At 41.8% G+C, this 27,782-nt stretch overlaps 1 protein-coding gene and 1 long non-coding RNA gene across 3 annotated transcripts; both read right to left on the reverse strand.

Annotated features, from left to right (window-relative positions):
• PDCD6IP (programmed cell death 6 interacting protein) lies at window positions 1-27,782 on the reverse strand. 2 transcript variants are annotated; one of them, XM_081834763.1, is made up of 18 exons: window positions 27,462-27,782; window positions 23,175-23,229; window positions 22,388-22,457; window positions 21,237-21,364; window positions 19,652-19,805; window positions 18,300-18,400; window positions 15,394-15,510; window positions 13,026-13,248; window positions 12,241-12,364; window positions 10,654-10,831; window positions 9,502-9,613; window positions 8,325-8,494; window positions 6,509-6,757; window positions 6,141-6,275; window positions 4,723-4,817; window positions 3,468-3,594; window positions 1,576-1,754; window positions 1-999 (listed from the first exon to the last, which is right to left on the reverse strand). In XM_081834763.1, the coding sequence occupies exons 1-18, from the start codon at window positions 27,665-27,667 to the stop codon at window positions 813-815; spliced, it is 2,610 nt and encodes an 869-aa protein (XP_081690889.1). In that variant the 5' UTR covers window positions 27,668-27,782; the 3' UTR covers window positions 1-812. The 2 variants fall into 2 exon arrangements, with proteins under 2 accessions (XP_081690889.1, XP_081690888.1); XM_081834762.1 differs by having other exon boundaries at window positions 15,394-15,525.
• LOC309326297 lies at window positions 24,394-26,554 on the reverse strand. The gene is made up of 3 exons (XR_014150276.1): window positions 25,971-26,554; window positions 25,711-25,767; window positions 24,394-24,440 (listed from the first exon to the last, which is right to left on the reverse strand). It is a non-coding gene; the product is annotated as an uncharacterized lncRNA (long non-coding RNA).

A 27,782-nucleotide genomic window follows, 5' to 3' on the forward strand; every position in this document is an offset into this window, starting at 1 on the left:
TCAAAATAAATGTCAAGTGTTTTACTTCTCAGCCAGTCATGAATAGCAATTTAGCAACATTTTTTTGCAAATCATCACTGATGAACATCTTACAACTTGAAAGCGTCTTCTGAAAGATTCAATAAAAATATGCAGATTTATTTTTCTTGCTCATTCTGGGGTAACATAATATTGATCTATGGAATCATTTGTATATTACAGGAACTTAAATACAACCTATCTCCATCCTTGAGTGTTTAGCAGAAACCTCGGCTTCAAAAACCAACGCCAAAGAGTGCACCCAAACTTCAGAAACATAACACCAGTTATAGGGTAGTAAGAAATATCTACTGTTAAACATTTCTAAACCATCTCTATGCAATATTATGTTGTACTTAAGATTTACAATGTCTTGATTGTGAGCTAAACTGATACCCAAAATACAAACCAGCAAAATATAGAAGGAAACCGCATTTAGTCTTGTGGACTAAATCTCACCCAGTGCAATTCCTTTTGCTTTTCATCTCAATCACCCCAAATACTATTTATAGGAAATTACTTTTTTTTTAATAAAGAATTTTGGTTTAAGTGTAGTTCACACCATTTGCTGTGATCTAATTCTGTTCACATACTACAGATGCAGCCTGCTGATCCTTTAAGAGGTTTAATACAGTCAGAATCCAATCGGGAGCACAGAATGTTTGAGAATCTAACCAGAGAAAAGTTACGGAGCGTTTTCAATACAGCGAGGTACACTAACTGGAACTAAAGATTTAGTATGCTTATTGCAAGTTTCTCTTAGTTATAACAAGCAGTGCTTCTTTGCAGATATGTTATTGCTGTGGATAAGGATATCCAGGCTGTTGTGGAGGGTGTTGTGGGTAAGGATATCCAGGCTGCTGTGGTCCTGGATACGGTGCTTGTCCAGGATTTTGGTACATAGCCGCAGGATTGTATGGCAGATTGAACTGGCCATACATGTAAGGATTGTAGCCCATTGGCATAGGCATCTGGCAGTATCTGTAAAAACAAAAAGTGGCAGGATGTACAGTTACAATAAACCTCTCCAGTTGGCCTTCTGAAGGATCTCCCCCTGCACAGCCCATCAAACCTTCTGCTAAAAAAACAGCTTTCCAGAATTTTGGAATCCTTAATAGGGTCTTAATACTCTAGGGGAGATCCAATTGTGACATACTCCTGCCACAATAACTTCCACTAGCAAGAGCTTTAACTTGGTGCTACCATTGCTTATGAAATATGGACCGCTTGTAAACGCCATCTGAAACTCCTTGAAAGATACCCGAACTCAGGACGAAAGGGAGAAATGTGCTAAGAGGAAGGCATGCTTGGCAAACCCTCACTGTGATCAGCTCCTGCCCGGAAACCTATGTCCCCACTGTAGAAGGGCGTGTGGATCCAGAATTGGCCTCCACAGTCACTTACAGACTCACTGTTAAGACATTTTTGGAAGACAATCTTTACTTGGCTATGACTGATCGTCAAAGAAGAAGAAGACTATTGCTGAATAATTAAGAGCAATCTAATCTCTCAAGTGGTGCTTAAGCTCCTTCTTTTTTCTTTTCTATGCAAACTTACCCAGGGTATCCTGGATATGTCGGATAAGGCGGCCCCTGAGCCTGGGAAGGTGCTGTGCTAGCCGTAGAGCCAGCCGGAGAAGGTGCTGTGCCAATGGCTGCTTGTACAGGAGTAGAGAGTGCATTTGCCGAAGAAATCACTGGCGGAGGAGGGCGTGCTGGGGGCTGTGGTTTACTGGCCTAAATAAGAAAAGTGGAGTTAGGTGTGCGCTGCATAGACATAAACTACAATGCTATCATCTGTGTGTGGCACTAAACAGAATAGGCTCTGAAAATCAATAGGAAACATGAGCCAAGAAACAAGGCTTCAAGTCTAAGCTCTGAACAACCCAGGGCCATGCAACCTATTCCCTATATTTTAATCCCAAGGGCCATATAACCTTCTGGGGGCCACCTTCCAGTGCGGATACAAATATTACCTTTACCAGTTAATATAAATGTTACCTTTGTGCTAGTTCCAATAGTCCCTTATACACCCACCCATTCTCTCCATCCTCTAACAGAGGTTAAGGACACATTCCACACCCGGCCAATTTGGTTGCCAATAAATATTGCCGCAGACATTTCTGAGATCACGGTCTTTCCAATGAGTGGCTCCTGTCCAGGTTTGTTAATTGTCTTACTTTAAATGTTGTGAGGATCCTATGCCCTTTAAAAATGTGTTTTTTGGGGGGTGGGCTGTTACTGGGTTGTTGTTTTTATTTTGATTGTGTATTTTGTGGTTTTATATTTTGATTTTATTCTGTGAACCGCCCTGAGACCTCTGGTATAGAAATTCAATTACAGTGGTACCTCGGGTTACATACACTTCAGGTTACATATGCTTCAGGTTACAGACTCCGCTAACCCAGAAATAGTACCTCGGGTTAAGAACTTTGCTTCAGGATGAGAACAGAAATCGTGCTCCGGCAGCACGACAGCAGCAGGAGGCCCAATTAGCTAAAGTGGTGTTCAGGTTAAGAACAGTTTCAGGTTAAGTACGGACCTCCAGAACGAATTAAGTACTTAACCCGAGGTACCACTGTATTAATAATAATAGTAGTGATTCCAGTGAGGCATAAATACTGGGGACATGAGGCTGGGTCACTGCCAGGTGTGGCCTGGGACAAAGGGGAGCAGTCTAGTTAAGAGGTCCAAGGGCCAGACAAAGAGGGTACTATGTAACCACAGAACCTGGGACAACACAAAAGCAGGCCTTCTCCACAGTGGCACCTACATTCCGAAATGCTCCACCACTGAAATGCTTTACAAAAAACTTATTTGCTGGCTTGGGTTTTCCCTGACTAGTAACATTAATCCAACCGCCTTATAGTATTGCAGATAACTGGGGCACTATTTTTATTGAAACTGTGTTCATGTATTTTTTATTTTTTTTAATCGTTTCTATCTTAATAAACCGCTTCAAGATCTGTAATGGTAAGTGGTATTGTATATATTTAAGTAAGCAAATAGAAATGCTGCCCACCTGCAATGGCAGCCACCACGGAACAGGTGGTTTCTAATTCAAGAAACAGCTATGAAGGGAAATAACACTATACAGTGGTGGCTCGCAAGACGGAAAACCCGCTAGACGAAAGGGTTTTCTGTTTTGGAGGTGCTTCGCAAAACGAATTTCCTATGGGCTTGCTTTGCAAGACGAAAATGTCTTGCGAGTTCCTGCAGGTTTTTTTTTCTCCCCCCCCCCTTTTTCTAAGCCGCTAAGCCGCTTATCAGCTGATCCGCTAAGCCGCTTAACAGCTGATCCGCTAAGCCGCTTATCAGCTGATCCACTAAGCCGCTAATGGGCTTGCTTCGCAAGACGAAAAAACCGCAAGACGAAGAGACTCGCGGAACGGATTCTTTTCATCTTGTGAGGCACCACTGTACATTTGTTTAAATGGTTCCTTTACTTACCACGCTGGTTCTGGGAGCTGGAGTTGGAGTCGAAGATGCTGGAGGTTTGTTTCCCCCAGTCTGGTATGCAGGCACAGAAGGAAAAGAAGGCGCACTGGGTTCTCTAGCAATACTTTGCTGCAAATCTCTTAAAAGGAAAATGTTTTTCATAAGATTTGAAACATAATAGATTGCTGCAATATTTCCCCACCTAACATAGAATTAATATTCGATACACACCTACACAGGGTCTTTGCAGAGAAAGCTACCAAGCTATTATAAAACTGGTCAAATTACCTCTGCAATTAGGTTGAGCTTAATCTCACCAAAGCTTAGCAGAATTAAATACGGCCTTTTCGGATCAAATGGCATTTGAAAGAAGCAAAAATGTTGTTTCTATTGCAAAGAAAACCATGCTCCAAACTTCAGACACTATAGCTTGTCAAAAGTGCCCAATTTGCTCACGCAAGGGATGTGTTCGTCCGTGACCCTGAAGAACAGCTGAAATAGGCTGTAAAGGGACCACAGCAGCTCTAGAATGTAAGAAAAACTCTGTATGTACTTCTCTGGATCCACACACGTGAAATTTGCTGCCTAAAGTATGTAGACAAAAAAGTTCAAAAACTGCAGAATGCCAGAGACATGTTTGTAAGAAATAGAGCAGGGATCCCCAAACTGTGGTCTGTGAACTTCATTCTGGTGAGCCACAGCATATCTGGATTTGCGGCTGAAGATGGGAACTGACGCACCCATCACAATAAATGTCTGTATTAATTTCATTTTAACAACTCCTGTTCTTTCTTACATTGTATTACGTTTTGAATTCTATGAAATACAATAAAACACAGGGCTTTAAAAACAGAAGTAGCAATCCTATTAAAAACGACATAGCATTAAACACATGACATAAACTACAAAAGGCAGAAAAAAACATTAAGTGATCTGCCAAGACCATGGGCAATTTTTAAGTTGGGGCACCACCAGAATAGAGGAATATAGAATAGAGGAATCTATGCATAATATATACATATTTAGCCCTTACTAATTGGCCAACGTCTTGACACACATAAATAAGTTACTGCAGTATGACTTAAGCATTTCCTGTAATTTTCTCAGAGATTACTACCAAGCATTTACAATAAATGGATATTTATCATTTGAAGAGTCACCTCTGATCTCAAGTCCCCCTGACTGGAAGGACCTCTTCCCTCAAAGGTAGTTAAGAAAACCATTAAGATGAAATATAATCTAATATTTGAAGGTGGAGCAAGCTTACTTCAGAAGTTCATCTCTCTCCGTTTTGCGTGCAAACACAATGTCAGTGCATTTATTTTGGAACTTCAGAAGGATTTCAGTCAATTCATTGTAAAACTAGGAAGGAAGAAAACAGTGACTCCTCACCAGCAGGAAGCATTTTAAAAACAAAGCGCTGGATATTGACATAAGTCTTATTTCCAAGAAGTGAGAAAACTGATAACAAGGAAACATTTTAGTCCACTGCTATTTCCAGCATTGCCACTAGGAAAAGCAAATGTGGAACTGCATACCAAGGAATTATATGCAAACAGTCTGCAGGTGCTTAAGGGACAGTGTGAAGACCATATATGTCAACTGACAATTCTCATGACCCTGATTTGACATTTCTTCACTTCATACTACATTGCATTCTGGTCCAAAGAGCCCTAAATAAGATGCATGTGTTTCAGATGGAACAAAGGCTCTGGTTTTAAGAGCTTAAAAAATTCGCTGTCCACTCAACATCAACAACTGGACACATAATGTACCTTGTATACAAAGGGAATGTATACCGTATCTACTACGCTAAGCCTCAGTATCACTGCAACAAATTATATACTGTTCCTGTTAGCCCAACCTCTTTCCTCTGTTGCCTCCCTTGTGCCATTTGCAATTTTAGAATGTTTTGATTACAATACACCCCCACTAGTACCTGGGAGACCAGGCTTCAAATCTCCACTCAGCCATGAAGCTCACTGGGTGACCTTGGGCCTAACCTACCCTACAGGGTTGTTGTTGTTGTGGAGGTTAAATGAAAACTATGCAAGCCATCTCCAGCTCCTTGGTGAGAAAGGTGAGATAAAAAGTGCAATAAATGAATAAACAAACGTTCTTCAGTTTAAAACAAAAAACAATACACCCCCAACATAAACACGCTGCCAGGGCCTTCCATTCTCTTTTTTAGTTTTTCTCTCTTCCTTCTTGTTCCCTATCTTCCCATTTCTCTGCTAAAAAGAGGTGCTACAGGTGTTAACTTCAAAGGAGACTCAAGGCTGCAATGAGAGGAGCATATTAAGAATCCTTCTTTATTGGTTCTGTATAACTCAAAGGGATGCCATTTCCCAAACTTCCAATTTTTTGTTTGTATTTCGTTTAGAATTTCTCCCTTTCAGTTTTATTGCTTATTGTCATTATAGGTAATAAATACTTGCTCTGAAATTTGTGGCATTTCATCCCATCCCATCAAAGTAGCATTAAGTACATGAAATGTCACCCCATTTTCAACTTTTATAATTCAAGACCTGCGTTCTCTCTAGAATATAGTATATACATTTATTCAAGTGGGCTTCTGCAATGCTTTACACTGCACCTGTTGAAACTCACTAATCAATCAGACCAGGGAAAAGAAGAAAATAAAACCTGTGGTATTGCTTTTTGTGGTGATGGACCTTACGATACCTTTGTGCCTTCTCTCAGGTTGGCTACAAGTTCCACAAAATTGTCATTAGCAACAGCTAAATTCTTTAGAACTTCTTCTCTTAAATTGGATTCATTATTTGATTGCTTCATCTTAGAAAATTCCTGATGTGAATTCTACCATGAGAAAAAAGAAAGCATTTTAAGAGGGTTTCACAAAGTACATACTATTTCACAGGCATTTATCTCAACTAAGATAAATACATTTATCTACTAGAAGAAAATATTTGCGGCTGCAAGTTTGAATTAATATAAGCATAGTGGAATCATTGACTACCAGCACCCTGCCCCCCAGGTACCAACTGTGCCAAGCTGGCCCTTAAAATGTATCACAAAGAAAGTAAGATTACCTGAATGTTGTTGAGCAGCTCCTCCTGTTTTTTCAGGGTCTCCTGTACTTTGTGGGTGAGACTACCATAAATGCGATCCAGCTCAGTGACAGAAATGGCTTCTTCATTTAAAGTACCATCCTGTGCTAGGGCTGTTAGGAATTTTGTTGTCATGTCAAAGTTTATTGCCTTCAGATCATTCTCTAATTGCTCTCTCTGCTTTTTCACTTCTTCCAGATTAGCTAGCAAGGATTTTAGGACATTCACCACCTAGAAAGCAAAGTGCAATTAAAGTACTTTGAGGCACTTGTTAAGTCTTATTTTCCACTATGCACCAGAAAGAGAAGAGTCAGAACTAGCAGTTGTTTTTGAAATACTGTATTTTTCGCCCTATAGGACGCACTTTTTCCCCTCCAAAAATGGGGCAAACTGAAATGGCATATGGAAGATCTGGCCGTGAAGTTTTCTGATTTTTGCTTTTAATTACAAAGTGGATCATGATGATGAGCTGCTCACAAGAACCTATAAATTTATATCAGATGGATTGGGTGGGGACAGCAAACAGGATAGGCCATTCTCCATTCCATGCCATGACACTCAGGTAATCTGGGAAGGCCTTGCAGAACTTTTTAATGTAAAAAGCACAACACAAAAAAGCCCAGTCTCCTGTGTCCCATTAATTTTGCCTTTCAAATGAAGTTCTTCCTAATAGATGATTAAGTTTTTGTGCTGCATTGGAAGACTTTAAAATTAACATCATCCTCTCATGTACAAATTTTCCTTAAAGTCTTAAAGGTAATAGTCCCTGCTTGCAGGCTTACAAAGTAAAAAACGAAAACACGGAGCACATGGGAGAAATGGTGGGGAGGGAAGAGGAAAACAAGCAAATGCAAGCACCAGTTGGTCTCTCATCAAAGCTGATAAGGTGGGCTCTACAGTGGTGCCCCGCAAGACGGATGCCTCGCAAGACGAAAAACTCGCTAGACGAAAGAGTTTTCCGTCTTTTGAGGTGCTTCGCAAGACAAATTTCCCTATGGGCTTGCTTCGCAAGACGAAACGTCTTGCGAGTTCTTGCAAGTTTTTTTCCCTCCCCCCCCCCTTTTTCTAAGCCGCTAAGCCGCTAAGAGCCGCTAAGCCGCTAATAGCGCTAATCCGCTAATAGCCGTGCTTCGCAAGACGAAAAAACCGCAAGACGAAGAGACTTGCGGAATGGATTAATTTCGTCTTGCGAGGCACCACTGTATTGTCACATCTCTCCCACTGCTTTAACCAGGTAGAATTATTCTATAAGTAATTCTTAGAAGGTTGTGTTGCATTATCTTCAGCAATGTTTTTCCAATGGTTCACCTCATTTTAATGTCTAAAGATGCAACACAGTATGACTGAGGCCAAACAAACACATCTTTTCCATGTAACCAATGCTCATTCAGGATCAGAAACAATGCTCAGATGCTAAGTACTTGAGCAACTAGCCCTGACTAGCCTGTGATGAGCTTCCGATCATTACAGCAGCATTGTGAGATGAACCCATGAAAGCAACACATGAACAGTGCTCCTGTAATATCTAAGGAAGATTTTTACAACCCTTCACCCTAAGTTTTAAGTCAGGCTTCCTCAACCTCGGCCCTCCAGATGTTTTTGGCCTACAACTCCCATGATCCCTAGCTAGCAGGACCAGTGGTCAGGGATGCTGGGAATTACAGTCTCAAAACATCTGGAGGACCGAGGTTGAAGAAGCCTGTTTTAAGTAATCTCTCAAACAACTGTTAAGGCAGAATATTATCAATCAAGAACTGAATCGTTAAGAAGCTTTATATGCAATTTCTGAATCTCTTACCTCGCTTCCCTGCATAGTTTTTGCTGGATTTGCTGACGGAATTGCTGCATTCAGTTCTGCTTCTGGTTTACATAATAGTGAAATTGTATCACGATGTGATTGGTAACGTTCCTTAACCTGTTTGTCAGCTTGCACAGCTTTATCCAAGATATTGCTGTAATTGGCTCCCTCTACAAAAAATAAAAAATAAAAATAAAAAATACAAAGATTCATTCGATGCTCAAGCATGCCTCTTTTATCAATACACAAAATATTGTACAATTACTAGTTTAAAAACTTAGTCTGTGTTACAAATAATTTAGTAAATTGGTGTTTGTGTGAATTCAAACAATTCCATTGATTGAAACCCACTTATAAAGATAATTTTTAGTCCACCCTTCATCACATGATCCCAGGGCTAGCTCCAAAACAGTAAAACACTAAAGTAAAAATAATTCAGCGCACAACTTATAAAAACAGGTATGATTCTCAAACTCACCCCCACCCCCATGAACCACTCGAATCTGCAGATTGTCTGGATCTACCCATAGTAATTTTTCTGTTGTAACAACTGCAATGTATTATGCTAGATGCTATATGATTTTTAACTATTTTTATTGCTATTTTTATCATACTTTATCATATTACAATCTAAATTCCACAGATTTCAAGTTGCAATACAAGAAAATACAAGAAATAAAAGCAACAAAAAATAAAATCAGTCTCAATAATTAAAGCACACATGCTGCAGACAATGTGAGACAATGAGTAAAACTTTAAAATAGTTGAAGGGGTCCGTAATGAATCCAAGTTAAGGTTCTTCAGCATAATGAATTCTGAAGTATAGAATTAAGTTGCTCTCCTATCTCCATTCTGCACCTTTCCCCAAAGAGTAAGCAAATATGATGCATTTCATCCTATTATTTGAAAATCTTACTATTCTGAATTATACTGAATTATATATGTAACACAACCACTTTTTGCCACTGGTGTGCTAAACCTAGGTAACCAGACCAGAGAGGAACTTAGAAGAGGCCACCTGTTGTTCAGAGTCCAATAAATGGTGCTCTTACTCTGCTTCCTCTGATGTCTTTCCTTATCAGTCCAATCCCTTTTGGGATAAATCTCAACACAGAATTCAGCTTCATGCCAATATATTTCAGCAACTCAGTACCAGGTTATGAAGAACAAATATTACCTGCTCTTAAAGGCTTATAAAGGTCATTTGATGGTGTTCTTTGCCAACGTTCCTTGAACTTGTTCTTTAGCTCATTATCTGTTGTTTCTTCTTCATCCAATATCCTTAGGGACTAAAATCGTTTAAAAATATTTTAATTAAATAACTTCAAACCATAAAAAGGCTGAATCCATGCAAAGTGTGCTGAATATAGGCTTCACCTGTATCATAATTAAATTTCCCAATTATTTGACTGGCATCCAATTTCAACTTAGTCTGGATTTAACCAAGTGAGCAAAATTCAACAGTGTTTGTGCAAGAGGTTTTGAAAGTTGCAGCATTCGTTGAGCAAACAATAGTGCACAGGCATAACCGTTACCAAGAATTATGATAGCAGCAGTTGTGTTAGTCGCTGTGCACTATCATTCACAAGCAGACAACATCCACTGGATCTGGCTGTCATTCTGTGCTAAAATGAGGTTCCTAGTTAGCAGAACAGTTGTTGTGCAAGCAGACTGCCAGAACAAATCCAGTGTTGCTTTGAAAACCTATCCCCTATAAACACCCGATGCATATATTTACACACACACATAATATACATATAAAGGTAAAGGGACACCTGACAGGGGACCCTCAGACGACTCTGAGGTTGCAGTGCTCATCTCACTTTATTGGCCGAGGGAGCCGGCGTTTGTCCGCAGACAGCTTCCGGGTCATATGGCCAGCATGACTAAGCCGCTTCTGGCGAACTAGAGTAGCACACGGAAACGCCGTTTACCTTCCCAACGGAGCGGTACCTATTTATCTACTTGCACTTTGACGTGCTTTTGAACTGCTAGGTTGGCAGGAACAGGGACCGAGCAACGGGAGCTCACCCCGTCATGGGGATTCAAACCGCCAACCTTCTGATCTGCAAGGCCTAGGCTCTGTGGTTTAGACCACAGCACCACCCACGTCCCTTTATTGGGAAAGGAAATATGCATATACATAGACTGAAATCTTGGAATCCAATCAAATGGAATCTATTTTTAAAACATACGGTGATCTAGTTTCTTGTAAATAAACAAAGAAAGTGTGAGAATTTATCAGCTCAGGTTTTGCCACTACCACAATATGGTAAAATGTAAGTTGATGTGCTAACAGTGTAGACTATTGGTATTATTGTAGGCTTACCTCATCCAGAATCTCTCTATTTCTCTGTAACAGTTCCGGAAGATCTTTCATCAACTGATCAATAGTTTGGACGCCTCCCTGTTCAATCACAGACTTAGACTTCTGCAAAATGGACTGAGGAACACTATCCCCAGAAACATCTTCTATGGCAGCGGGGAGATTGAGGGAAGCCAGCACTCTGGGAAGGACAATTTGACACTTCAATTGACATCAACCAGCTTTTAAAGACACTTGACTGACAGTTTGTTGGGAGTTAACATTCCCGTTTAACAATGTATAAGAATATACTGTCTTCTCTTGTACCATTCTGTTTGCTGTAGCAAAAAGTAAAATTACAGGCAGCCCCCAACTGACACAGAGGTTACGTTCCAAAGCACCGCTCTCGTAGGTGAAATTGCATATAATGGAAACCCACTGAAAAAGCCTGCAAATGCCCACCTCGCCCTTTTGGGATGTTTCAGTGAAGTCTTTATGACATTTCCGGGTCACTTCCAGGTTGAACATGCATAAATGGGCGGGGGGGGGGGGAGCTGCCTGTACCAAGTATCGTTGAAGTAAAAGTCAAATTGTCCAGTGTACTTTCTGCCACACACAAAATACGTGATGGTGTCACTGCTAATGAAGACTTCTTTTTTTATGAGTGTCACTGTACTCTTCTAATGCCAAACACAATTTTGGCAACATATACCATATTTTTTGTCCCATAGGATGCTCTGTCCCGCAGGACGCACCTAGTTTTTTGGGGGGGAAATAAAGGAATTTTTTTCCCCTTTATTTCCCCCCCAAATGCAGGTCGGGGAAACCGAACCAGGTCGAGGAACGGCGCTGCGCCTCGCTGCTGTCCCCCAAGCTTGTGGGGCTGGCCGATGTCTGCCTCAGGCAGCAGGCTGCTATCCGCGTGGGGAGCCCTGCGGGGAACTCCTGCAGGGCTCCCCATGCTGCAGATGTCTGCCTGGCGCGGGGCGCTCTGCTTCAGGGTGCCCCGCGCGCTGGACGGCAGGCTGCTATCCGCAGCGTGGGGAGCCCTGCGGGGAACTCCTGCAGGTCTCCCCACGCTGCGGATGTCTGCCCGGCGCGCGGGGCGCTCTGCTTCAGGGCGCCCCACCCGCCGGACGGCAGGCTGCTATCCGCAGCATGGGGAGCCCTGCGGAGAACTCCTGCAGGGCTGCCTAGGCTGCGGGTGTGTTCCCGAAGCACCGGGTGCTCTGCTTTCAGCGCGCCCGGCGTTCCGGGAAGCAGGCTACAATCCGCAGCCTAGACAGCCCTGTGGGAACTCCCGCAGGGCTGCCTAGGCTGCAGGTGTCTTCCTGAAGCCTGGAGAGTGAGAGGGGTCGGTGTGCACCGACTTCTCTCGCTCTCCAAGCTTCAGCGAAAGCCTGCATTCGCCCCATAGGATGCACCCAGATTTCCCCTTCATTTTTGGAGGGGAAAAAGTGCGTCCTATAGGGCGAAAAATACGGTAAATTTAAATGACATGAAAACGTACCTTTAATAATACTGAACTTCTGTTTTATTCAACAGTATCTCTTTGGCATGCCAAACAAACGGAATGTTTTACCAAGTCAGACATCAGAATCATCAACTCACCCATTTGCCAGATTGGTGGCCTCCCTCATCTGGGCTATTGATCTGTTAACCAAGTCTGCCTTTCTTTGGTTGTAGAGAGTGAGAGCTTGCTGCACTGCCAGGGGAACCATCTTCTCAAACAAATCTATAAAATGAGCAGTATTACTACGATGACCAAAAAACCGCAATGCTTATACCTCTACTTCCCCAGGGTACTTATCTGGAAAGATCAAACCACCAGCACACGCTCTCCATTGCCTTCTGGAAAGGGAAGTCTTTCAACCAAAATTTTAACACAGGCAAAGTATCAATGCTTAACATGAGAACACCTCAAAACAGTTTTCTTCTAAAAGGCTTTAGCAAATGGACTTTTAATGAAAGGGCCGTAATGTTTTAATTTAAATTATCTGTATGGATTTAACAGATTTAATATATGTATATAGTTTTACTTCTAACAATGCTTAATTGTTTTAATTATTGTTTTTTTCTATGTTTTTAGCAGTTTGCATTTTTATGTGTAAGTTACCTTGAGTCCTATCAGGGAAAAAGGTGGGGTGCAGGTGAATAAATAAGCAACTGCTCAGTGATAGGCAAACTAAACTCTTTCAGAAGCAGTTTTTCCATCTTCAAAATGGAAAGATTACCAATACATCTCACAATAGTACTGAGAGATTAGCAATAAAATACACCCCCTTGAACATTTAGTGAAAAGGTGGTAAGTCCAAAAAATTAAGTCCAAAAATTAGAAAGGTACTGTTGGCTGTAATGTATGTTAAATGGTAGACTGCAATAAAAAGCCTGCTTACCAGTAAATTTCTGACTCAAGGGGACAACAACTGGAGTGGCTTTCACAAGACTGGCTTTTCCAATAGGCTCTAGATCTTTAAGATCAGGTATCCTGTCATGATAGATGAAGTCATTGTCCTTCTTAGCAGCTGTAAGTGCACGGCTGATTTTATCAGACAAGTCTTTTACATTTATATATTCATCATAGCGAGATGCCACTGTTTTTACTAGATCGGCAGCATGCTAAATTAAAAATAAAGTTACAAGTTAACACTTGGTTTCTACATACAACTGCAATATTTAATATAGACACAATCAGGACCATAAAGATAACATACACATCCGAAAGAGTTTGCAAGGTGTTTGCCCGGAATTTACAGAACCAAAACTTTAGTTTCTACTCCAATGCTTTCTAACATAATGTTCAGATATCCTCTTTTACAGTGCAATACTGTACATGCCTACTCAGTAAGCCCTGTTGTATTTCATGGGACTTACTCTCATGTAAGTGAATATGGGATTGAAACTTTCAATGCCAGTAGAGTTAAATATCTAAACTGATTCCCAAAAGATACACTTCTGTTTCAAGCTAGGTCAAAGTCCCTAACAAACACCCAGCAATAAAAAATAAACCCAATAAAAATGAATAAACCGTAGCATGTCCAGAACACGTTACTCTTATAGTGCTCAGGTGCCTTTTTAGTGGCAATATATTTGCTGCAAAAAAACCAGCAGAATCCACCTTTTCCTAGAACAGGAGGAAGAGGAAATATGAAAGGACAAAAAGCTTGGTATTATAAACAGAAACGTGTCTGTATATACACACACACATGCTTATTCACATTAAGCATATAACACCAATCCTGGCCTGACTGCACTGGCTGCCAATTAGTTTCCGGGCCCAATTCAAAGTGCTGGTGTTGACCTATAAAGCCTTACAAAGCTCAGAACCTCAATACCACTCCCCATACAAACTGACCCAGACTCTGCTCTTGTCATCCATGTCCCCCTTCCCTAAGAGGTTCAGTGGGTGACAATGCAAGAAGAGACCTTTTCTGTAGTGGCTCGCATTTGAAGAATGCTCCCCCCAGAGAGGCTCACCTGGTGCCATTATTGCATGGCTTTAGGCACCAGGCAAAACCATTCCTTTTTTACAAAGGCCTTTGGCCATTAAATAATCTATGGCATGTTAAAGGTGTGGTGCAGGGGAGATAGTTATGATGATGATTTTACTATTATGCTTTGTGCTATGTTTTCATTATTACGCTCCATAAAATGAGTTCTTAACGTTGTACACCACCCTGGGACCTTATTGTTATTATCCTTGTTTCAATGTCATTGTGGAAGCCACTAGGAGTAATGAAAGCCACTTCCATCTTAAAATGTTTATTTTTGCTGTGGATCTCACCTCCTTGGAAGGGAGAAGGTTTTGCTTTGTCTGTCAACCTTCAAGTCTTTGGCTCTTATCTGAGACAGTTCTTACTATGTTAAAGAAGCAGCATATTTAATTCTTGCCATCAGACTGCAGTTCAATAGAATGTGCTAGTGGGAGGGGAAAGGATTCCCGTGGTGTGTGCTTGAATGGCACCGTTAACACAGTTGTGGGTTGTCATGGGCAGAGCAGAATTGCTTACCTGGCTACCCAACACCACAAGTTGCTGCTGGATACTGAGATTGGGAGGTTGGAGGCAGCTGGCCTTTGGTAACTGGCAGTAGCATATTAACATTGGAAAGCCAGGCAAGCAATGCTGCTCTGCCTACCACTACTGATTCGACCCCTGGAAAGCATGGCAAGGGGAAATGATTTCCAGGACAATTGTTCAAGTGGTACATTTAATATGTGTAGCTGCAGCTCAATGAATCTCACAACTTTTTTTTACAATCCCTTGGCTTGCTTCTGCGGAACACAGTTTGAGAAACTCTGTTTCATCCTACAGAATTATCATCCAGTTAATTTTTTACTGTCAAAATGGAATACAGTGGTACCTCGGGTTAAGTACTTAATTCGTTCCGGAGGTCCGTTCTTTACCTGAAACTGTTCTTAACCTGAAGCACCACTTTGGCTAATGGCGCCTCCTGTTGCCACCGCGCCGCTAGAGCACGATTTCTGTTCTCATCCTGAAGCAAAGTTCTTAACCCGAGGTACTATTTCTGGGTTAGCGGAGTCTGTAACCTGAAGCGTATGTAAACTGAAGTGTATGTAACCTGAGGTACCACTGTACATTAGTTAACACTGTTGCAGGCTTGGACTTCAGCCTCCTAGTTGAGGTTGAAATCAGATGCAAGATGATTTTTTAAAGTCTTCAGGAACCCCCCCCCCCATATACTTAAATCTTTCTAGAGCTAGAACCAATTACAGCATTCTAAAAAGAAAATGACATTACTCACTTGCAATCTTGCGATTTCTTCGCCAAATTTCTTCTGTTGTTTTGCCAGGATAGACTGGTGGTATTCTGCATTGGCCTGCATTATGCAGTGTTTTGCTGCCAGAACAGGAAACACCTCCTGGAAATAAAAATACTGACCAGGGGAAAGTCCAACCACATAAACCATCACAGACAACATGGGATGCAGGAGGAAAGAGGAAGAAGAACAGGACATTAGAGTCACCCAATTAATGGTTTAGAAAGGTTAAGACATGAGAAGCCATGGACACCCACCCATGTAACATTACATGGATGAAGTTTGGTGGAAGTATGAGCACAGCTCTGTATAAAAATAAATATAAATTGGGCACATTTTAAATTTGCTTAGGAGTTCAGTTCAGCTAACTGAACCCAAGCTTAGTAATCTTATTTAACAACGATTAACAACTCAAATAAGAATGAGGAAGTACAGCTGGGATGCCAACCAGCTATTCCATATAGTTCCAACTATATGTACAGAAGCCAGTATAAGATCAAACAAAGGAGCAATGTAGAGCCATTTTGTGCCAGTTACAAGGTTCAGAGTTATGTGGGTCAGTCCACATATGCATCTATGTACAGCTTTATTTCTCTGCATGGCAACTGCTTTTTCTTATTTGGAGCTTTTTAGCTTAGAGAAAAGGCAAAATGAGATGTGAAAGAGGTGTATAAAATTATACAAGGTGTGGCAAGAGTAAATAGAGAAATAGTTTTATCCCTCGCTCATAACACTAGAACTTGAAGTAATGTTGAAATAATGTTGGAAAATTCGGGACAGACAAAAGAAAGAATTTCTTCACATACTGCATGGAGAACTCCAGAATTTGCTCCCACAAGAGGTTATGACGGCCACCAACTTGGGTAGCTTCAAAAAAAGGATTAGACAAATTCATGGAGAATAAAACTATTGATGGCTACTAGCCACAATGTCTATGTTCTAACTCCACGGTCTGAGGTCTCTGAATGCAGTTAGTGTACTAGGAATCCCACGAGGAGAGTGCAGCTTTCAGGCTTCCCACAAACATGTGGTTGGCCACCAGGAAAACAGGATGCTGGACTAAATGGGCCATTGGCAGGCTTAAGTTCTTACTGAATATTAAATACATAACTGCACAGAAAGAGGTAGAGATCCACTGAGCATAATTCTTCAAGGAGGAACTACAGTGGTGCCTCACAAGACGAAATTAATCCGTTCCGTGAGGCTCTTCGTATAGCGGTTTTTTCGTCTTGCGACGCAAGCCCATTGACAGCTTAGCGGATTAGCGCTATTAGCGGTTTAGCGGCTTTTAGCGGATCAGCTGATAAGTGGCTTATCAGCGGATCAGCGGCTTAGGAAAAGGGGGGGAGGGAAAAAAACCCACAGGAACTCGCAAGACATTCTCGTCTTGCGAAGCAAGCCCATAGGGAAATTCGTTTTGCGAAGCGCCTCCAAAACGGAAAACCCTTTCGTCTAGCGGGTTTTCCGTCTTGCAAGGCGTTCGTCTTGCGGGGCACCACTGTACTGTGATTGTGTTGTTCTTGAGAATCCCTGTGATCTGCCAATTCACATGGGAAGAATTCATCTTGAAGTTGCTGGATATGACGATGTGGAAGAGACAGTATGTGTAAACTTGACTAACATAGCAAAATGGATCCAATTCCTGAAGCAGCTTCTAATTACTTCCCTGTCAATGATTACGCAAGAGGTTACATCATCCTCTGTTTCCAGCCTCCCTGAAAGTGCTTGTGCAACAGGAATTCAAACTTTAAAACATTCTTCCAAAGAAAGCTTTATGTCTGGTCTACAAAAAGCTTTGTCTGGTCTACATACACAACAAAATGTGGTAGTAGAATGCAGTAACGTTTTAAAAACCTGTTGCTTTCCTATGAAGCATACACAGTCTTTAAAAATGATCTCCACCTGCAACCAGGTTTAAGGTTTGACACAAAATAAGCTATATGTGTTGCACATGTAAACAAGGTGTAAGTTGGCATAAAATGAATGAGTCATAATTACTGAACTGCATACCAGTGCACATATTCCAAGGTCCATCCTGTTATCAGCTCCTCCTGCCTTTCCTAGCTCACTCTCAGTAGCTGTGCTGAGAATGAAGCAAAGGGGCAAATCTAGTGGAAAAGCAACACCCAGCCCTTTTACTAAATCAATTTAAAAAGTGTTGACACATGAACTCAAGCAGCAACTATATCAAGGAAAAGGAGGGCTATTGAACCTGAAAACATAGCCCCTCTGAAAATTTAAGTATTAATAGCCAAGCCAGCAGCAATGTCTCCTAACAAAAGCACCATATTACTAACTTATACAGGCCCTTACACCAACTCTAGAGTTGAGACTGCATCCAAATAACTGAGACACAAGTACAGCTAACGTACATCTTGAAAAGGAGGAAGTTTGAAATAACATTTTTGCTTTTATTACCTGTTTCTGAAAGCCATGAAATCAAGCAACAGCACACGCATACTGCCACCAAGCCTATCTCAAGATCAGTTTTTTGGTTGTGAAAGAGAATGGTACAGTAAAGACCGAAGCATAAGTTCCATTACGAAGTATGTTAGTTTGAATTAATTTTTTAGTAAAGAATTGAAACCACATTCCCAAGGAGAGGGGGAGAGTCAGAGAAACATCCCAAATAAAAAATTTGTAAAACAATTTTTTACAGGTTGTTGGTTTTTTTTTACAATCAAGCAGTATATAAATTTAAATAAATAAACCAGATTGTCTAACTGAAGGACATAATGTTGAAGCAACAAGTTGGAATGAACCGATGTGCTTTCCTAAATCTATAACAATTAGCAAGTATTCATTGGCTTCATGTGGGGTTCTTCAAAATTTAGTTACGATTCCTAAATTTCCCTTTCTTCATAAGCCGCCTTCACTAGGAAGTTACTAACCTTGGGTAATGTATCCTTGTACTGACACTGTTTGAAAGCGTCGCCGTAATAGTCAGCAGCTTGATTTGCAAGTTTAGCAATGATGGCATCTTTCATTTTATCTAAAACAAAATATAGATGCCATTAAAACATATGACAGTTTGCAAAGCAGTAGCAAGGCAGTACTTTTTGCATGTACAACTTACAAGAGTAAAACCATATTAAAATCCAGTGGAAATGTGTGATCTGTGTTAAATGTTCTGAATATTTTATGTACACTAAAGCAGCCACATTGTTTAGGTTTAGGGACTTACTGCCTTTTAAAGAATTTCATTCAAATCTCTTTGAATTAATAGAATATAATATTTCTAAGAAATGTATAAATCAAGTAATAGATTTCCAAAGGGAAGTCCAGTTATCAGACATCATATTCCACATCTACAACGTAAACTTGGTAGAAGAGCCTCACCAGGGTTTGCAAGTTCTAATCATGTCTTGTTTTGAACAACACTTTTTAATTCCAAGTATTAACTAGGCTGTTGTGTGAAAGTTATATTATAGCATCTTCAAATCTGCTTTGCAAATAATCCAAATGGTTGATGCACTTCTAAAATGCATATGATGATCCATGCTTCCCCCCACAACTGCTGCTCCCCACATTTTCTATGCAAACTTATAAATCAAATGTCAATACTCTGGCAATCTACTAGCCCACAATAATCTTATTAAACTTTCAGAAATACATGATCTTAATAAAAAACAGACCAGCTCCAGAGCAAACAGTTTCTGTGCTTGTTTGTAACCAGCAGCATATTACTAATAGATTTTATTGCTCATACTATTTTGCTTGCTGCATTGTAATATTCTTTTAAAGATGGGATATAAATGCATATAGAAATAGAGCAAAATATGAAATAAATTTATCAAGTGGCCCAATCAATTTTCTACATTACTAAGGGTAAATTAATAAAAGACAGTGGTTCGTTAGCCGCTCCTTAGCTGTTGTGGCAGATGAGGTTGCAGAATGTGCATGTAGAGGACACAGCGGAATATACAGGCAACCCCTATTTACGTGCATTCAATTTACATGTAGGCCCAGAAATGCGGAATTAGGGAGAAGAAACCCGAAGAGCCTCAACAAAGCACCACTTGCAGGCTTGCAATGAGACCCTCCCCAGAGCCCGAAAGGGGACATCCTCTCCAAACTCTGGGGAAGGTCTTCTCATGAGCCAGATCTAGGTTTGTTGAGACTGCTCAGCTGATCACACTGAAAAGCTTTTCGTTGAAATTAGGAGCAATGTTAATTGTTGTAGTTCCTACCGTAGCAAAACAAAAAACTGAAATGTAAAAATTACAAGTAGACCATTACATACCTCTGGTAGCTTTTAGAAAAAAGACTTCTTGAGCCTGAGCCAGCATGATTAGGCTTAGTGTTCCAACTGTATCTGGGGAGATGTCCACTGTAGGTTCTCGACTTAATGACGAGAGGACAGTATCTTTAATGTGCTGGAAGGCACCACTAGCAAACTTGAGAGAAAATGATATTCTATTAAAGACACATGTTTGATGTCATGATGAACAAACATATTGCAAATTTAGGCTTCTGCTGGTTTTGTATTTAGTAGAACTCAGATTTTTGAGCTAGACCGAGTGATGCTAACACCAACAATTCTGAGGTTGCAGCAGGACAGAGAGGCAATGCTGCTTAAACATTGAGAGCTCAAAAGTCAATTTTTTTTCTAACTCTGTAAAATATACCTCCTTTGTATTAGAAAACTATATTCCGGTCTATTTTAAATTGCTATGAAAGGGAAATCTATAAAAGCAGAATTATTTAAATCATTGTGATGTCGGTGTCGATATCCAAGAATGTTGTTTGTTGTTTCATTTCAGGACATCTGAAAAAAACTGACAGTACTCCCATCTGTGCAAACAGTGAGGGTGTCAACTGATGTATTTCCAAATTCCTTCAGTGATCTCAGAGTTAAGGCCTATGTACTTCCCTCAGTAGCTCAGACCTTTTGAAGTATGTAGACTAACCTTCCCCAACCTGGTGCCCCCCAGATGTTTTGGACTACAACTCCCATCATTCCTGACCACTCATCATACTGGCTGGAGCTGACAGGAGTTATAATAACAAAACAAAAAACCTGAAGGGTATCAGACAGATGGTGTAGACAGTTGCCATGATACAGTTAGCTGTTTCATATGCTTCCTCAGTTTTCAAAAACAGAATGGGGTGAGGTAGGCTTTGCTACCCAGCAGCCTCTCATTCCAAAGAAAAGTGAACACATGCAGTTCCAACTATGCTTTTCATAGGATTTGCCCCCTTTTAAGTCAGACTACTGGTTCCCTAACTGAACCAGAATAAATGTGAAATGTAGCATGATGCCCTAGGGCAGTGTTTCCCAACCTTTGGTCTCTAGCTGTTTTCGGACTACATTTCCCACCATCCCTGACCACTGGTACTGCTAGCTAGGGATGATGGGAGTTGTAGTCCAAAAGCAGCTGGAGACCCAAGGTTGGGAAACACTGCCCTAGGGCATCCAATTTATATATCCACCAGATGTCAAAGAAAAAAACAACTACCAGACTTTTAGAAGACATCTGAAGGCAGCCCTGTTGAGGGAAGCTTTTAATGTTTAATAGGTTATTGTATTTTAGTGTTCTGTTGGAAGCCACCCAGAGCGGCTGGAGAAACCCAGCCAGATGGGCGGGTTATAAATAAATTATTCTTATTCTTATTCTTATTAGGCAAAGCTACAACTTAACAAAGTTACAACTGTGTTTCTAAGTGAATAAACCCATTGCATGTTTCTCACCACCTTGTCCAACAATGAACGGTCATTGTCCCACAACCAAGGTGTAGCTTTTTTAACACAGAATCAATCATACATGGCCAAATTTCAAGACAACTAATAGCAATTTCAATCGTATGTTAGAGAGAAAAAGAAATACCTGATAATGTTTAGCAGCAGCTTTCAATCCTTCATCACTGTCAAGATTCTGTTCTGCTGCTATCTGGCTAGCCAATGCTCCACAATTGAACAGCACACAAGTCTTCTCATAGCCCAAACTTGCCAAAGCTGAAAGAAAATATGCATGGAAATATGCGTTTTGCAAGTATAAATATTCTAATTAATTAAAAAATGCCTTAAAGCACATTTTTTAAAAAACCTAACTCAACCTTGAGCTAGAGAACATATGCCTGCATTCTGTGTATAGAATTACATTTTCAGGAATCCCCTGCTTGCACTCAGCCAGCTGGTAAATATAAATATATGGCTTCTTTGAAATATTGATTTTTTAAAAAGATGACTGAAAACATGAATTGAAAGGCTGTACAAATTTCACTTATTTTTCTGTATCTCAATACTATACAATATTGAGAAAAGGAATCTAGGAAAAGGATCTAGGAGTCTTGGTTGACCACAAACTTGACATGAGCCAACAGTGTGACGCGGCAGCTAAAAAAGCCAATGCAATTCTGGGCTGCATCAATAGGAGTATAGCATCTAGATCAAGGGAAGTAATAGTGCCACTGTATTCTGCTCTGGTCAGACCTCACCTGGAGTACTGTGTCCAGTTCTGGGCACCACAGTTCAAGAAGGACACTGACAAACTAGAACGTGTCCAGAGGAGGGCAACCAAAATGGTCAAAGGCCTGGAAACGATGCCTTATGAGGAACAGCTAAGGGAGCTGGGCATGTTTAGCCTGGAGAAGAGGAGGTTAAGGGGTGATATGATAGCCATGTTCAAATATATAAAAGGATGTCACATAGAGGAGGGAGAAAGGTTGTTTTCTGCTGCTCCAGAGAAGCGGACACGGAGCAATGGATCCAAACTACAAGAAAGAAGATTCCACGTAAACATTAGGAAGAACTTCCTGACAGTAAGAGCTGTTCGACAGTGGAATTTGCTGCCAAGGAGTGTGGTGGAGTCTCCTTCTTTGGAGGTCTTTAAGCAGAGGCTTGACAACCATATGTCAGGAGTGCTCTGATGGTGTTTCCTGCTTGGCAGGGGGTTGGACTCGATGGCCCTTGTGGTCTCTTCCAACTCTATGATTCTATGAATTTAACTCAGATTTCATTTTCATAGGAGAAGCTTACCAAGTTTGACAGATCCTCCAAAGAGCGACCCTTTGTCAAAAGCATCTTTCCAAGTAAAGGTTACACAGATCTGTAAGTATGAGAACAGAAAGTTAATTTCCGGTTTTAAGAAAGATATGGATCAGTCTTTCCCATCCTCTTGCCCTACATATCTTGCTGGACTCCAAGGCTCCTCAACCCCATCCAACAAAGCCAATGGTCAGGGATGATAAGAACTGTAGTCCAACAACTCATGGAGGGTACCAGGGGGTTTTTTTTGGGGGGGGGGTAAAATTGATGCAGGCGTTCCAAGAAAATCTAAGCAGAAATATACATGGCAAATGCAGACAAAGGTTTTTAAGCTCAAAGTAAGAATTACATTATTAAGCAAAATGCAAAACAAATTGTCAGGAAATCAGCAATGGTTTGATGAAAATGGGGGCTCTGAACACATTCACAGCAATCTTTGTCAATCTCTTCTATCAAGCAAATGCACATCTGGACTTGTAGCCTCCACTCCAAATTAATAACTACAAGCATGTTGAACACAGTAAAATTATTTGAACTGTCGTTAATTTTAATGGGAGTCAATTAAGTATACACATGCAAATTGCTTGTGAAGCCAGTTTGCTTCAAAGCATCGGTCCCTCTTTCCACGTATACAACAGCTATAAAATGGTTGCTATTGTTCTTCAAGGATAAGACTTCAGACTCGTACACATGAACAGAAACTGCCATCCACTCAGTTTCATGCCACTCTTGGTGCATTACAATGCCTATCAAAACAATGTTTAACATAATGCATTACCTGATTCTCAGAAAATGGAAATTTTGGCTCTATGGAACACAGCTGATCATAGTATCTGAAATAAATAAGTAAATATGCATAAGATTAACAGTGGTGTTTGCTTTATAAAAACTCATAAAGTGACTATAAACATACCAAGAAAACAACAATGCAGGAATTTCAACTAGATCATACATGATCCAAGTTAGATGTGAACACTTCAGAGATAACCATTTTGCATTCTGCAGACGTTTACAGATTGCAATTTTAGCAACATTATATCAATATATTGATCCTTATTTAGGTAAAAATGCTTTTACTATAACCACTAAAAACACTTTCAAATCAGTCACTAAATTACTTCAGCGAATGAGCAACAGGTTGTGGACTATGGCTCTTCTTTTTATGAATTTTTATTTTACAGCAGCATTAGTTTCAAATCAAGCATTTGAAATAAAGCAGTACTATATTTTTTTAAAATCATGTGCTCACTTTTTTGTTTATCTTAAAACAGGAAAACCTTTGCTTTATTTTTTACCTAGGCAGTTTCTTTTCCCAATTAATAACAAAAAAGAGCATTTTCCAGAGTTACTTCTGAAAAACAAGTTTGTATGTGCCTAGCCAGTTATTCACACCTTGAAAACTTTCAGGCTGGGCCACTGAAATGCATTTTATGTGCAGCTGTCTTTCAGGACTGCTTGGAAACTGCAGCTAGTCCAGAATAGTGTGGCAACATTGCTAACAGGGATCATCCGAACAGATCACAGCTTGCCTGTATTGAAACAACTCCACCAGCTCCTAATTAAAGTAAAATTGCTGGTCATGACATTTGAAGCCCTAAACAGCTTAGGACCCAGATATTTCTTGGAATGGCTAACTGTCTCAACCCACCCACTGAGGATTTTCTCTGGGTGACACCACCACCAACAGTACTTTGGCTGGATTTTTTTGTTTCCTGTGGTGGCGCTTCCCCTAGAGACCTCATTGCTATCATTTAGGCATCAGGTGACAGAGACATAGCCAGGCAACCCCTGTCTAGCAACAGCTGGTGCTGGTGAACCAGCTGGACGTGGAGAAAGACCATCCATATCATCAAGACTACTTGGGCCTCAAGTGACAGAGTGCACAGAAACAGAGTCAGAAAGTCCAATCTACATACCTCGCCCTTTAGAGGGAGTGCACCCCATTAAGAATAGAGTATCTTCCAATTTCCCGTATTTGAATAATACCATGCCACAGAATTTTCAGCTTATTGGTTTCAATTAAAGCCATTACTACATCCATGCACTAAAAAAAGGCACAGCGCATTCACCAAATGTCGATTATGCAAGAAACACACCTGAGTGTTGCTCAATTATTGGTGGCACTTTGCTGCAACTCTCCAGGTGCCTACTCCTGATGGCTTCATACACAAGTCAGAAGAGCATAGGACCCCATACAAAATGGTCATAGGGCAAGTAAGCAAATGCACCTCCTCGCTGCCACTCTTTGAATTTGGCCCCGTATGCTGAAGCCAAACCACAGAAAAATTGAGTCTCCAGCCCCCTCATGGCTGACAGTACTCCTTCTGTCTCTCCCCCAACACTAAGAGTGACTAAAGCAGTTTTGGTGCTAAAACCAGGCATTAGGCCAGTTTGAAATGTAGTGAAATAAGCTTCCTAGAAGCACCCTTGAAGTTGCAGTCCCTTTGTTCAAGGAGCGGGGGGGGGGGGGGATGTTTGCAACGAAGTTCATCTTCTGGATCCAGGCATGTTCAATGTAGCTGGTAGCACCACTTCCTGAAGCAAGGCATTAGCTACTTCCTGGACCCATCCAGTCAACACCAGTTCCCTGTTCTGATAATAAGGGTTCCCATCAGCCCAAATCTTCCCAGGTCAGACTATGGCAACGGGGTAACCGCTATCCCATCCAGTCAACCATGAACCTGATGCTCACCTCGAGGGTGGGGTGAGGGGGGATCAGGTCCTGTTTCATATGTTGGGTTGCTGATGAACATCATGACACAGATATCTAAAGATTGTCTACCCAGGGTGGTCTCAGTGTAAATGTTGAAATCACCAAAAACCAAAATCCTGGGATTATTCAACACCATACCAAAAAAACACCTCTGCGAGCTCAGTTTGACAGACTACTAGGTAGCTAAAGTCTAGGAGAGGAATTCAACATAGCACTAAGGAAATCACAAGCATTTCTGCTTACCTAGTGGAACAATTCCCCTTCTACTCCCTCCAGGTGCTGTTCTAGGGGTTCTCCTGACCCCCCTCATGCGTATTTAGGGATGACCGGGGGGGGGGAGGGGAGAATATTGCTAAACAAAGTGTTTGAATTGTTAAGAGCAACCATTTAGAATACATGCTTGCTCAAAAACTATATGAAGTTTCAAAATGGGAAACTTTATGTAAGTCAATCCACCCTAATTTTTAATGGCATTATCATTTATAAACTCTTCTTTCATTCTGAAAATATCCTTTTAAAATGATCTTATGGGAATTGGGACAGCTGGAGTTCTTGGCCCATTTATAAAAAAATTATAAAGCAGAAAAACAGGTTCTCCTACCTAGAGAATGAAGTGACTATCCAAAAAGTTTAAAAGGACTTCTCTTAGGTTGCCGCCCTGTTTGCAAAATGGAGCATAATTAATCTGCATTATTTCACTCATACTGTGCAGCATTCAAGTTCAGAATGCCAAGCAGCAGGAGATGGGAAAATATGGCTTTACTGTAGCGTTTACAAAACAGGGCATTGTTAACAGCAGTCCAGAGTTTCATATGCCAGGCTGTGTTACCCTATGTCAAAGTCTGGGCAGTGGGGACACACCTAAATCTGCTGCTTTGTGCAGGGCCTTTGAGATCAATTTCTCTCGCAGTATAAACTTCTGTATGACACCCGGAAGTTCCTGCTTTACCACCAACAGCATTCCTCTCACCTTCAATGCTTCACCTTCTTCTCCCTACACATTTCCCACCTGTAATCGTTTTGTTCCCTGCCGAAACTTAACAGATCCCCATATAATCCAGGCCCAGCCGAAAAGGCACCGGAGTCCATGAGAAAAGACAGATGCTTGCCCTCCCCGCCCCACCCGTTATGGAAAGCCTTGGGCTCCATTTTCTGAACACATTTGCTGAAGGATAAATTCCCCCTGGACACAGCGATTCATTTCCAAGGAAACTTGCATCGGATCCCCTTGTTGAGGCGTTTGCCCTCTGTCCGAAACGATGCACTTTGGGAAGAGGAAGGCTCTGAGAAGGAGCAAAGCAAGAACAGAGCATGTAGGCGGGTGGGGGGTGGGTTTATCGATGACAAGCACAGAGGCAGAGCGGCGCCTATTTCGGAGCAGCCACTCCCGAATAAAAACTACTTTAAAGGAGCAAGATCTCGGGAGTTGTACGATAATAGTAGTAATAATAATAATAAACAGGAGTCGAAGAGAAGGAAGAAGGCGGCGCCTCCCTCTCTGGGTTGTGTAAGAGAGCGGAAAGTTAACAGATCCCCATATAATCCAGGCCCAACCGAAAGGGTACCGGAGTCCATGAGAAAAGACAGGTGCTTGCCCACCCGTTATGGAAAGCCTTGGGCTCCATTTTCTGAACACATTTGCTGGAGGATAAATTCCCACTGGACACAGCAATTCATTTCCAAGGAAACTTGCATCGGATCCCCTTGTTGGGGCGTTTGCCCTCTGTCCGAAACGATGCACTTTGGGAAGAGGAAGGCTCCGAGAAGGAGCAAAGCAAGACCAGAGCATGTAGGGGGGGGGGGGTATCGATGACAAGCACAGAGGCGGAGCGGCGCCTATTTCGGAGCAGCCACTCCCGAATAAAAACTCCTTTAAAGGAGCAAGATCTCGGGAGTTGCACGATGATGATAATAGTAATAATAATAATAATAAACCGAAGGCGAAGAGAAGGAAGGAAGAAGGCGCCTCCCTCTCTGGGTTGTGTAAGAGAGCGGAAGGTAAAGTACGAGGAAGAGTATCGGTTTAAATTCGTTTAAAAGCACATTCCCAGGCGGCGGGTGGGGAGGAGTGCAAACCCAGCGCCGAGACGTTGTCTTGTTAACTTTGAACCGGCGGCAGCAACTTTCTCTTTTTTTGTACCGTGTCTGAGAAAAACGAAGCGCTCGGGACGTTTGCGAGTCCGCGGCTTGAGCAGAGGCCCGAGGGCTCCGGCTGGCCGGTTGAGGGCGCGGCCGGAGCGCAGCGTCACTCTCGCCGTCACCTCACCTGTTCTCTCCCCCCCTCCTCCTCCCCCGCCAACGGACGCCAACGGCCGCCGCCAACGCGCGCGCTCCCCTCCCCCGCCCGCTCACCTCAGGAGGGTCTCGAGCGAGCTCTCGTGCTTGTCGAGCGCGCGCCCGAGCGCGCTCTTGCGCAGCTTGTGGAGCTCCTCGGCGGCGCGGACGTGCTCGGCCTGAGACTCCCCGCCGGGGTACGTCTGCTGGATGAACTTGCACAGCGGCTTGGCCAAGTCCACCTCCGAGGCCTTCTTCAGCTGCACGGTAACGAACGACGCCATCTTCGCCGCCCCCGCCGGTCGGCTCCTCACTTCCTCGGCCCTAACTCAGCGGCTTCAGCGCCGAGCCCGCACTCCCAACTCACTTCCGGCCTCCGCGCAAAAGTTCCGAGTCTCT

This window comes from Podarcis erhardii (assembly GCF_964252035.2).
Source record: "Podarcis erhardii genome assembly, chromosome: 12".
Classification (NCBI taxonomy): domain Eukaryota; kingdom Metazoa; phylum Chordata; class Lepidosauria; order Squamata; family Lacertidae; genus Podarcis; species Podarcis erhardii.

Excerpts from the sequence above, each read along its gene's own strand:
- PDCD6IP (XM_081834762.1), bottom strand. The coding sequence starts at position 27,667 with ATGGCGTCGTTCGTTACCGTGCAGCTGAAGAAGGCCTCGGAGGTGGAC. Across the intron at positions 18,401-19,651 it reads TTTTCTAAAAGCTACCAGAG|ATAAAATGAAAGATGCCATC; the intron begins GTATGTAATGGT and ends ATTTTGTTTTAG. Across the intron at positions 3,595-4,722 it reads GAGAGAGATGAACTTCTGAA|AGATTTGCAGCAAAGTATTG; the intron begins GTAAGCTTGCTC and ends TTTCCTTTTAAG.